The 11,608-nt window shown below is 43.2% G+C and overlaps 1 protein-coding gene and 1 pseudogene across 5 annotated transcripts in view; one reads left to right on the top strand and one right to left on the bottom strand.

Moving 5' to 3' along the window:
* The first annotated feature begins 47 nt into the window (after positions 1-47).
* On the top strand, positions 48-2,248 carry LOC115161788 (AP-4 complex subunit sigma-1-like; annotated as a pseudogene).
* Positions 2,249-2,679: 431 nt separating this feature from the next.
* LOC115162094 (E3 ubiquitin-protein ligase HECTD1-like) overlaps positions 2,680-11,608 on the bottom strand; it is a 45,315-nt gene continuing 36,386 nt past the window's right edge. For 4 of the 5 annotated variants that reach the window (XM_029713054.1, XM_029713055.1, XM_029713058.1 and 1 more), the window contains 13 exons: positions 11,348-11,570; positions 11,183-11,237; positions 10,297-10,479; positions 9,692-9,908; positions 9,323-9,527; positions 8,925-9,126; positions 8,471-8,608; positions 7,684-8,315; positions 7,357-7,435; positions 7,168-7,261; positions 6,902-7,052; positions 6,502-6,646; positions 2,680-3,722 (listed from right to left, as the gene is read on the bottom strand). In XM_029713054.1, the coding sequence (XP_029568914.1) occupies positions 3,585-3,722; positions 6,502-6,646; positions 6,902-7,052; positions 7,168-7,261; positions 7,357-7,435; positions 7,684-8,315; positions 8,471-8,608; positions 8,925-9,126; positions 9,323-9,527; positions 9,692-9,908; positions 10,297-10,479; positions 11,183-11,237; positions 11,348-11,570 (2,462 nt within the window). In that variant the 3' untranslated portion in view covers positions 2,680-3,584. The remainder of the gene's footprint in view (positions 3,723-6,501; positions 6,647-6,901; positions 7,053-7,167; positions 7,262-7,356; positions 7,436-7,683; positions 8,316-8,470; positions 8,609-8,924; positions 9,127-9,322; positions 9,528-9,691; positions 9,909-10,296; positions 10,480-11,182; positions 11,238-11,347; positions 11,571-11,608) is intronic. The other variant, XM_029713057.1, reaches the window with a different exon arrangement.

Here is an 11,608-nt window from a genome sequence, read left to right as displayed (position 1 = left end):
ATTTTTTCCTGTCATCCAAAGCAGCTCAATGATCCAAATACAGGAGCATGGGCATGTGTGCCGTTCGTACAGTTACACCACAGACAAATAATGTGAACCAGGGAAATAATATAAAAATGATTCGAAAAATATATCTTGATAAAAAACGAACAATCAGGTGTTTGCATGGCAGGCCTGGGACTCTCAGGGGGGCTTCTTTCCAGCACCATGGACCTCTCTGCTCATTGTTGAGTGTTCCTGAGTATATTGTTTATGTGTATCTTGTCAGACTCATCAAGGTCTGACTTGCATCTGAAACGTTGTTGGTTTAGGGTGAGTAGCTTAATAGTATTCAAGCTTGACTGAATGCATTCAAAGCTTGGCCATAGTCGTCCTGACTTTGCTGAATTGGATATAACTGTCCGGTTACAGATGCATTAACACAAAAGGGTATTACATAAAGACTAAATGCATGATTTGCTATGACACCATTTATATTATTCTTTCCTTTTTTGCAGATACACTGGACTAGGAGGTCACCAGGATCAAGTTCCTCCTGATGGTGAACAAGCAGGGCCAGACCTGCCTGTCTAAGTACTATGAGTGGGTGGACACTGGAAAGAGGCCTTCTCTGGAGGCTGATGTTGTCAAGGGATGCCTGTCATGGTAAAAAGAAGAGGTCTCTATCTCAATTGTTATTTTTACTCCATTTGAAATCTCAATCAATCAAATGCATTTTGTAAAGACCTTTTTACATCAGAAGTTGTCACAAAATGCTTTACAGATACCCAGCCCTAAACCCCCAAAAGCAAGCAAGCAATGTGAAGGCAGAAGCACAGTGGCTTGGAAAAACGACTTTTTTGTTGTTTACTTTCAGGGTAGGACACAACAGTGAGAAGACGTACATAACTGGTGACAGGGGCATGGACGAGACAATACAGAACAGAAAGAAATCCAGTTCAATAACCTACATCCACCCCTTTACTTTATCATTTTGGTTATGCTATTCTTCATGCTGAGTTAGTTTGCCACTGCCAGTCCACATGCAGTTTATACAGGTGACAGAACTCATTCTGCTATTCAAACATCCAAGTAACTATTATTTTCTATCTAGTGCTCTTTTATGGACTTCAAACTAGTATATCGACAGTATGCTGCTCTCTTCATAGTTGTTGGTATCAGTGACACTGAGGTGAGAGTTCATAATTTTACTGTTATGTGTAAAAATAGTGTTATCAGATTAAGGTTGATAATTATATTATTGAGAGTATTAATAATAATAATTATATTATTGAGAGTATTCATGATTCATGGTGTGGGATGTCTTTCTTTCCCACAGAATGAGCTGTCACACAACTTTGTTGAGGTTCTTGACAAGTACTTCAGTCATGTGGTGAGTTCAGAGTCTCTTTTTATTCACTGCTTCAGCACATTCTGACTGTATGCTAGATTTACTGCATGTCAACTATCCAACCACCTGTGCATAGCTCAGCATTTCAAAGGTCAACTTTTTCTGGGACAAAAACACATTACTCTAAACTGAGCATTCCCCATTAGAGAAGCCAATACTACACATTTAAAGTTGTTTTCCATTGGCAGATGTATCCTTGGTTTGCCTAATGTATCTCTATTTTGCCTTTTGTATTGATGTGAATATTCTTGTAATTACAGGGCTCATCTGCAAAAGAGTCCTTGGTCTCAGCATGACTCCCTGTCAAAATAAAGGTTAAATAAATACAATAAAAATAACCATGTAACTGCTTTGTTTTTCTCTCCTAACAGAGTGAATTGGATGTATCCTTTACAAATGATACGTTTTGTTATTAATCAGTTTGAGGAAATTCATTTAAATAGATGCTGGGGCTGTCTGCGTGTCCACCCTTCACATTAGGGGCTTGTCACGTGGCTAGCTGACTGTGCCATTCCAGGCCTGGCATTTAGTGCGGCACTGCACAGACTGATGAAGACAACTGTCATTGTCTGAGTCTTTTTCTCAGTGGGCAGTCAGACTTGCCGGGTCAGACCAGTCATAAGAAGTGGAATGCAACTACAGTCGGTTGTTTTTTTAAAAGAAGTTGTTCAACCTGGCGAGACATGTTAATGCAGAGGTTAAATTCCATGACTGAAACTTAAGTCAATTCATCCTTTTACAGAAAGACAATCATTTTGTACATGTATTAAACTGTGAGTTTGACATTTTCAATGTTTAAATATTTTTTCAAAGAATCCATGACTGAAATGTCACAGTGAACTTTGACCCCTCTGTTAAGAGTAGCCAGGGTTAACAATAAAATGTTTCTTACTAATGGAAAGGGATCATTGGGGGGGGGGGTAAATGCCCTACTTTACACTGTGATAGGGAATTAAATGTGTATTCAATGTCAGTGGAGACAAACAAGAACCGCATCCTGGCACCTCTACTAGCTCTGGACCAGATGTCTGAGACACATTGAGCAGTTGCTTGAACAAGAAGACTAATCGGCCTTTGAAAAAGGGGAGACACTGCCATCCAAATGATTCATGGACTTCATACTTGAATTTATCAACAACCCATTGTTATTAATATAGAATAGGGAGGTTTTAGACAGCTGTAGTAATAGATTGACTGTAAGGTATCACACAAACCCTGTCTTGTGTTTGGTTCTTGAATGTGCCTGGAATATGTAATTCAGGTCTTTTATTAAGTAAATAAACAAGACGTTTCATACTTTGCAAACATTTTAATTTTTTGGAGCATACACATTTGAAAATATCTGTTTACTTCAAACTGCAACTTGAGTTAAATAAATGTTTATAATATACAAAGAAAATACAAGGGAAAGCATAGCTTGCTTTTTTCTTTTTAAATGTGCCTTGCACACAGAACCAGTGTTTTTGTCTCTATAGCTTTATTGTAAAATTACACAAGAAATGCACTCAGGGACTTTGATCCTTATAGCAGGATAACAAACAATCAAAACATACATAACAAAAGAAAAATGAAGAGCAAAAATAATAAGCATGTGCATCATGATTGTATGCCGTAAGATTAAGTAGAAGGAGGGAAAAATGTAATCCTAATATTCAAACAATGCAGGCACTAATAAAACTTAATCTGGTAAGGAAATTCCCAAACACACTACAGTTAGCGCTACAGAAGCAGATGCCCTTCTCCCCTCAAGCAGGGAAAGGAAGGGGGTTGACAGCCGGGTGGTGGAGAGTTGGTGGCAATCCAAAAACCCTCAAATCTACAGAGAATGTACAGATGCTCACAGCCAGAGTATGAGAGAGAGTAAACACTGTAGACCATGAGGAAACTGTCTTCCAGTCGCTCAAGTCCTTCAAGCAGCAGTGTGCCCTGGGAAGGGAGGGAGCTGTAGTGGGTGGAGCGGAGGAAGGTGGGGGTGCCCCGGACCTTATCTGTATCAGTAGCTAGTTGAGCCAACATGGGACTGTTTTCCTAGAGTTCTCAGGGGGAAAGGACGGAACAGGGGAGATTTAAGGGAGGGTGGTTGGTGGGGTTGGGAGGAGGGGGGAAGAGAGAGATCTATTTTTCTGCAATAAAACACAATAGGCTTCACCAGCAGGGGAGGTTTGTCAGTCATAATGGGGCAGACGGGGCATGCTCAGTTGAGGTGGAAGCCCTTCTCCATGGTAGCAGCTAGGAGACGCTCTCTCATGATGTCTTCAGAGGAATACTCTGGCAGCTTCAGATAGTGTACACAAGTGTTAACAGAGGGATAGCTGGAGTCTGTCGCGTCCACCTATGAAAAGGAACAATTAGTTTAATTGTATTGCAGTCACCTTGCGGTAAACTATATACTGAACAAAACACGCAACAATTTCAAAGATTTTAGTTACAGTTCAAATAAGGAAATCAGTCAATTGAAATAAATTCATTAGATCCTAATCTATGGATTTCACATGACTGGACCTCATCACACTATCTTTGTGCATTCAAATTGCCATCGATAAAATGCAATTGTGTTCATTGTCCGTAGCTTACGCCTGCCCACACCATAAGCCCACCGCCACCATGGGGCACTGTTCACAACGTTGACATCAGCAAACCGCTCGCCCACACGCCACCATACACGTGGTCTGTGGTCATGAGGTTGGTTGGACGTACTGCCAAAATCTCTAAAATGACGTTGGAGGCGGCATATGGTAGAGAAATTAACAGAAATCTCTGGCAAGAGCTCTGGTGCATTCCTGCAGTCAGCATGCCAATTGACACTCTTTCAAAACTTTTTAGCGGCCTTTTATTGTCCCCAGCACAAGGTACACCTGTGTAATGATCATGCTGTTTAATCAGCTTCTTGATATGCCAATCCTGTCAGGTTGATGGATTATCTTGGCAAAGTAGAAATGCTCACTAACAGGGATGTAAACAAATTTGTGCAAATGATTTCAGCTCATGAAACATGGGAACAACACTTTAGGGAAGGGAAAGGGGGATACCTAGTCAGTTGTACAACTGAATGCCTTAAACTGAAATGTGGCTAACGCATTTAACCCAACCCCTCTGAATCAGAGAGTTGCAGGGGGCTGCCTTAATCGACGTCCATGTCTTCGGCGCCCGGGAAAAGTGGGTTAACTGCCTTGCTCAAGGGCAGAACAGATTTTTACCTTGTCAGCTCGGGGATTCGATCCAGCAGCCTTTCGGTTACTGGCCCAACACTCTGACCACTAGTTGCGTTAATATTTTTGTTCAGTGTAGTATGAACCCTGTCTATTATCCCAGAGGTATGGAGTGGCAGATATTAGTGATAGAGGTTGTTGCTGAGGTCTTGCTGCGGCCATTCCAACTCCTCCTCCGCCGGGGTGTTCATCCATTTTTAAGAAGAGGAAAGTCCCAGCACAATTTGCTGCTTGAATTCACCCCCCTCCCCCTTTCAGTTCGGTATTCCCGTATGGATTTGGCGATGCCTTTCCCTGAAATTAGTGTCATTCTTGGATGATAATATTGTATTATGTTTTAAAGCTAAACAGAATACATTTAATACTTCTCTAGGGTAGGGGGCAGTATTTTGACGTCCGGATGAAAGGCGTGCCCGTAGTAAACTGAGCCTGAGTAGCAGGCAGAAGGTAGGATATGCATATTATTAGTAGATTTGGATAGAAAACACTGAAGTTTCTAAAACTGTTTGAATGATGTCTGTGAGTATAACAGAACTCATATGGCAGGCAAAAACCTGAGAAAAATCCAACCAGGAAGTGTGGAAATCTGAGGTTTGTAGTTTTTCAAGTGATTGCCTATACAGTATCCAGTGACTTAGGGTTCATTTTGCACTTCCTAAGGCTTCCACTAGATGTCAACAGTCTTTAGAACGTTGTTTCATGCATCTACTGTGAATGGGGAGAGAATAAGAGCTCCTGGAAGTAGACAACTGAGAAAATGACATGAGCTCAGTGGCGCGCTCAAACGTGAGAGTTAGCTGTGTTCCTTTTCTTTTTTGAAGCCATTGGAATTGTCCGTTTGGAATATTACTGAAGATTTATGATAAAAACATCCTAAAGATTGATGCTATACATTGTTTGACATGTTTCTACGAACGTAAATAAAAACTTTTTTTGACTTTTCATCGTGACATTTTGCGCACGCTTCCTGCATTTGGAGTAGTGGACTAAACGTGAACAAAAAGGAGGCATTTGGACATAAATTATGGACTTTATCGAACAAAACAAACATTTATTCTGGAACTGGGATTCCTGGGAGTGCATTCCAATGAAGATCAAAGGTAAGTGAATATTTATAATGTAATTTTTGTCATTTCTGTTGACTCCAAAATGGCGGGTATCTGTATGGCTTGTTTTGATATCTGAGTGCTGTACTCAGATTATTGCGAAATTTGCTTTCGCCGTAAAGCTTTTTTGAAATCTGACACAGCGGTTGCATTAAGGAGTAGTGTATCTATAATTCTTTGAATATTTTATCAACGTTTATGATGAGTATTTCTGTAAATTGATGTGCTCATTCATCGGAAGTTTTGGGAGGCAAAACATTTCTGAACATTACACGCCAATGTAAAATGGGGTTTTTGGATATAAATATGAACTTTATCGAGCAAAACATACATGTATTGTGTAGCATGAAGTCCTATGAGTGCCATCTGATGAAGATCAAAGGTTAGTGATTAATTTTAGCTGTATTTCTGGTTTTTGTGACGCCTCTCCTTGCTTGGAAAATGGCTGTGTGGTTTTTCTTGTTTAGGTGCTGTCCTAACATAATCTAATGTTATGCTTTCGCCGTAAAGCCTTTTTGAAATCGGACAATGTGGTTGGATTAACGAGAAGTGTATCTTTAAAATGGGATATAATAGTTGTATGTTTGAGAAATTTGAATTCTGAGATTTGTTGTTTTGAATTTGACGCCCTGCTATTTCACTGGCTGTTGAATAGTGTGTCCCGCAGGTGGGACGCTAGCGTCCCACATACCCCAGAGAGGTTAATATCAAACGTTCCCCAAATTCCTACTGTCAGCAAGGTTGACAGTTTCATAAACTCAGTAGTGATTTGCGTCATAGAGAGCCCTTTCCTTACCTTTCGAACGATGGTGAGGCGTGGGTGCAGGTTTGCCAGACCGCCAGGGGGCAGAGTAGAGCATCCTGTGGTGAACTGGAGGAAGGCTTTCCTCTCGTCAGATGACATGCCACAAAGCACCCGCACAAAACGCAGGAACCCAGGACTGTAGAGAGGACAAGAGAACCGATGAACCCGTTAAAAGGACTCTCCAGCTAAATATGAAAACAACCTGCTGTTAGATAGCGCCAGTTGATGAACTGGTACTTTAGTACAAGCCTCATGTGACCTTGCCATTTGAGCCCCTTTTAAAGCATGACTAACAGTCAATACAAGGAGATCTAACAACAAAGAAATGATTTCCAAGTTAGCCAAAGGAAGTTCTATTCTACAAGCTGCAGTAGATGAAGGGTCATCATACCTGTCCCTAGTATAGCCCAGCTTGGGCTCTGTGTAGTTCATGACATCCTCAGATGTCCAGGATGGAGACTGGTTTCCACATAGAATCATCTGCACCTCCTTGTGACTGAAGGAGCTCAGCTTCTCCATGGGGAACACTCGGTTAAAGCCCTCTGAGAAAGGAACCATTCATTTCATTACATCCAAAATGTACTGTAGGAAAACAAACTTATTTGTGATAACTAATACTAAAGAGAGCCAATCGGCGAGTCGTATCAATAGGCATACCTCTGAATGCCTCCATTTGTTTCTGGATGCCAGTGTGCATGCAGAAGTCAAACATGAGCTCCACGTACTCCTCAGCATTATCCATGGTCACCATCTGGATGGATGAACAGAGGGGGAAACAGGACAGTTTCAGACAACTCATCTAACTAATAAAACTCAGGTCAGAGCCAACAGTGGTGCTCTACCTACCTCGTCATCCGCATTGGGCTTCAGGTCCACTGCTGAGAACCCATGCACTTTGGATGAGGGGCAGAACTGGAAATTCAATCTGAGGGAAAAGGGACTCAAAATTAACTATGTTGAATGATGACACAACTTTACAGCTGTCAAGATCAAACACTATATCAGCATCATGGACAACTGACAAAAGAAAAGTGAACAAATTCAAAAGTGATTAATCATTGCCTACAAAACAATGTAATTAGCAAAAATGTCATTCCAGTTCAGGATATTATCCACTGAATGCCTGACTAATTTAAGAAGCTCAGTAAGAGTGGTGGTAGTAGCTGTGCTCACCCCAGGTCCTCTACACTAAGTGGGGGTCCGGAGCCCAAGGGGTTCTTCAGCATGAGGTCCTGCAGCCTAGTGTTCTTTTCATCCTCAGACTGACTGTTGTTCCCCAAAATCAGCCTCCTCTTCACCGCCAGCTCCTTCATCTCTTTCAGGAACTTGGCCCGGTGGGAGTTGACCCGCTCAAAGTCTTCCCAGGTCAGGATGCCATGGTACCAGGCCGGGGGCTTGGGTTTAGGGGGGTCCAGGATGAACTCGGACTTGGAGTCCTCGTCAAAGCTGCCGACAGAATAGGTGTCCAGGCTCTCCTCGGTAGACGCCTCCGACTGGATCTCTGAGAAGTGGTGGTGCTGCTCAGTGGGATCGAGGAGGAGAGGGCCCCCACGGGAGGCGTATAGCAGCTTAGACATGTTGCTCTTGATGTCACCCATACAGAGCAACTTGAAGAAGGGTCGTGAGATGGGAAGGTCCACCAGGCGGTTGTCCTGAATGCACTTGGCCAGGAAGACCCCCAAGAAGAGGAAGAGTTTGCTGAGGCGATCCAGCTCGTCACTGTCCTGGGGGAATGGGGCTGGGAACAGGCCGCAGGAACGCTGGACGTAGTAGCCTGGAGGTTTCAGACCCCCACCCAGATCCACCTGATAGTACACAACACACAGTCAATAAGAAGCAGGGCATTTTCATTGACATGACCTTAACCCCAAAAATATTCATTAAAAGGTGACACTGACATGGTTCAAATATTACCGCTTAGATCTACATTTTAATGATGTGACAGTGAAGCAGCACTTACCTGGCGAGACTCATCGTCTGGGAAGTCATCGTCACAGAGCCAGATACCCAGGGATGTCCTCTGGAACTCAGCTGCCACCAGAGCATAGAACTCCAGTGTGGGACCCAGGCCTGTACCCTCCTCCCCCTGGAACTCAACCTGGGGAGAGAGAGAGACTGGTCATTCGCTACGACCTCTCATAACCAGTCACTATGACCTCTTGTGGCCATGCCATTCAAAGAAATAGGGGAAGACATTACCAAGCTGGAAAAAAACAGGTGTACAGTAAGATTACAAAATGTATGCCTTTGAACTGGATGAATGAGTACATATTTCACACCATTTAGCATGACATGGACCACTTATTCATGGGTACTAATGACAATCAATAATCCCTTCACACAGACTCTCCAATGAGCATGCATGTTAGTCCAGGAGTACAACTAATCTGGTTTAATCAGGCGTGTTGTTTTACTTCCAAAACAGATTTCCTGTCAGCGTGGATCTGCATGACGCTCTCAGCCCACTCCATCATCTGGTCTCCGCGGGGGACCTTGACTCTCTCATGTTTGAGCCGGCCCACCCTGAACTCCCCAGGGTCGTCTCTCCGCACCGTGGTGGAGGGCCGCGAGCGCTCCATGGTCGCCTCCCGCCGGTTCTGCAGCCACACTACCGCCCTGAGGTACACCGACAATACAGTGCGAAGTCAATGAAATTAACAGCAATAATTGGCCCTGTAATATGCAAGATCTGTATTAGTTTGTTATTCAATGCTATATAAACAAAGACATGAAATGGGTGTGGATGTGAGAAGACGTTGCACCAGTTTCAGGAGTACACACCCCTTTTGTTTAAACGTCAAGCAGCACTAACCTGGAGGCTCCAAACGCAGTGCAGGTGAAGTAGAGCTGCCGGGTCTCGAAGGGGATGAGGAAAGGACACTTGCTGGTAAGCTGCTCACACCATTCTGGGAGGGCCCCGCTGGCCAGGGCCAGAGGCTCCTCGATCTGCTGGAGAATCTTCGTTGTGACTTTCTTGCTGGTGAATTCCTCGGGCGATGCATTGAATTGGAGATCCTCTACATATTGTAAACAACACAGTTGATCAACAACATGTGTTATTAAGAACACTAACAAGTAACATTTTCACTGCAAGAGGATAATAAAATAAGGAAGCATATTATCTTCAGGTGATATGTGATGGGGAGGGGGGTCTGAGGTGGTATTAGGTGTGTATCTGTACCTTCCTGGAAGGTGCGTGTGTGGGCGTGGGGGTCTCCTCCGATGATGAAGAGGATGCGGAGCAGCTGGAGCACATCCTCCACTCCGCAGGCGCTCTGGCTGGAGCCAGCCTTGGCCTGGGCCTGCTCACTGGCCACACTCAGGATGTCACAGGTCTGCATGGCACCCAGAGACCCAGGGCTCAGGCCCCCCGACCTGCACCCATGCTCACAAAAGTCCTGCAAGCAATCATATGGACCGTGGTTTAAACCTGATGTTTCCTCAGCTACCTGACTCTACAAACTCTGATTAACAGCGAAGACAGTAGCAGAAAACTGGATATGGCTATTTTGCTGCACATACATCCAGTTACTGCATTCTCACAATCATTATGTTCGTACAACAAAATAATGAAAGGGAACAGATTCACTATGTAAATCATGGTAATGCATAATTTACAGAACAGCCACAAGCCATTTGGATAAAGTTAAGATAACAGCAAAAACTGTCTAACAAGTGGCTAGAAAAATGACAGTCAAGCAAGAAGGAAAACGATATATCAAAACAGAGAAGGGAAAATAAATAGATACATAGACAGATAAGCAACATCTTGATGCCGGTCTATACCTTGTATGCAGCTATGAGCTGAGAACAATTTCTGTTTTTCCTAATACTTTTATTAGTGCCGGTTAATTTCCAGTGTCGCAGGAAAGAGGAGTCTGCATTCTTCTGCATGTAGGTTATCAAGTCATTCTTTGGTAATTCATCAGTGCCAAGGTATTGCTCCACATGCTCTACAGACCAGCAACCCTACAACAGGAAGAACCAAATGTTGGTCTTTCCTGATTGTAAAGTCTCAAGGAAAATAGACATGCATTACAGTAGGTTGGTTTAACCACTAAAAAGAGACCCGTGCAGTTACTCTAGTTACATTATAACTAATAGGGTTTTAAGTCACAGTATCCTTGCTGCTTTAAAGGTTAGTGAGATAGGTCTGTCTTAGTCTCAAAAACCCGACCCTAGGCAACAATGACTAGGGTCCGGTTTGAATAACAGACTTTTGGCAACTTTGATAAGAGAAAAAAATAATGCCCTTGTTCCAGAGTGGGTCCTCTTCAGATAGACAACTCTCCCAACAAATCACGATGCAGACATTCCAGAATGTTGTGATTCGAGACCAAAGTTCAGGCAAAATCCTTGTAGTGGTTTATTGAAGATAGCCACTTGCGAAATGTACTCACTAAAAATAACCTCAGTGATCTCAATCTCGCCAGCTACTGTTTAGTATTTTATTCAAGCGAATAAGGTAGTGATGTGGGCAGGGACGTAGTTCCTCTACGCCATAAAGAGTCACTGTTGCCTAGGTCGGGTTTTCCAGACTAGGTCTGTTTAATTATCCAGGAGGAGCATTTCGCTACACATTGAAAACAGCCACAAAAAAATTCACAGCAAAGATTTTTTTAAAATGGGCAGGAGACAAAGACGGGGGGGAGGTGTGAAACTTGTTAATTACCATTTTTCTGCTTTCCTTCTCTTTGTCCGAATCCTTCAATTCTCTGTACATTATCCTGCAAAACAAAGTAAAAATGGAGATCTGCCATTAATTCCAGCTACTTTCAGTTTAGGTTTCATCATAGCGTCAAGTTAGAATCCTAAAGAAAAAGCCAGGCAGACTTACGTGTATGTGGGTTCCCAGATCCGGCGTAGTTTATCTGATTTGATGCTCCCGTTGCAGGAGATCTGTAGAAGCTTCTGGACATAGTAAAATATAGTACCCTTGTAGTTGGAGAGGGGTAGTTCAACTTCTCGGGTGGTTCCAAGCCCTGCCACTTTGAGGATGAGGGCGAGGTGGGGGGACGGGGCACACTCAACCTCCTCCTGGACTTCAGAGCGAGGTGTACCTGCAAGGACAAGGAAAAACATGAGGAAAGAGCTCACC

This window comes from Salmo trutta, chromosome 25 (assembly GCF_901001165.1).
Source record: "Salmo trutta chromosome 25, fSalTru1.1, whole genome shotgun sequence".
NCBI lineage: Eukaryota > Metazoa > Chordata > Actinopteri > Salmoniformes > Salmonidae > Salmo > Salmo trutta.
Note: the sequence above shows the minus strand (reverse complement) of the source record. Positions and strands in the feature narration are given on the sequence as shown.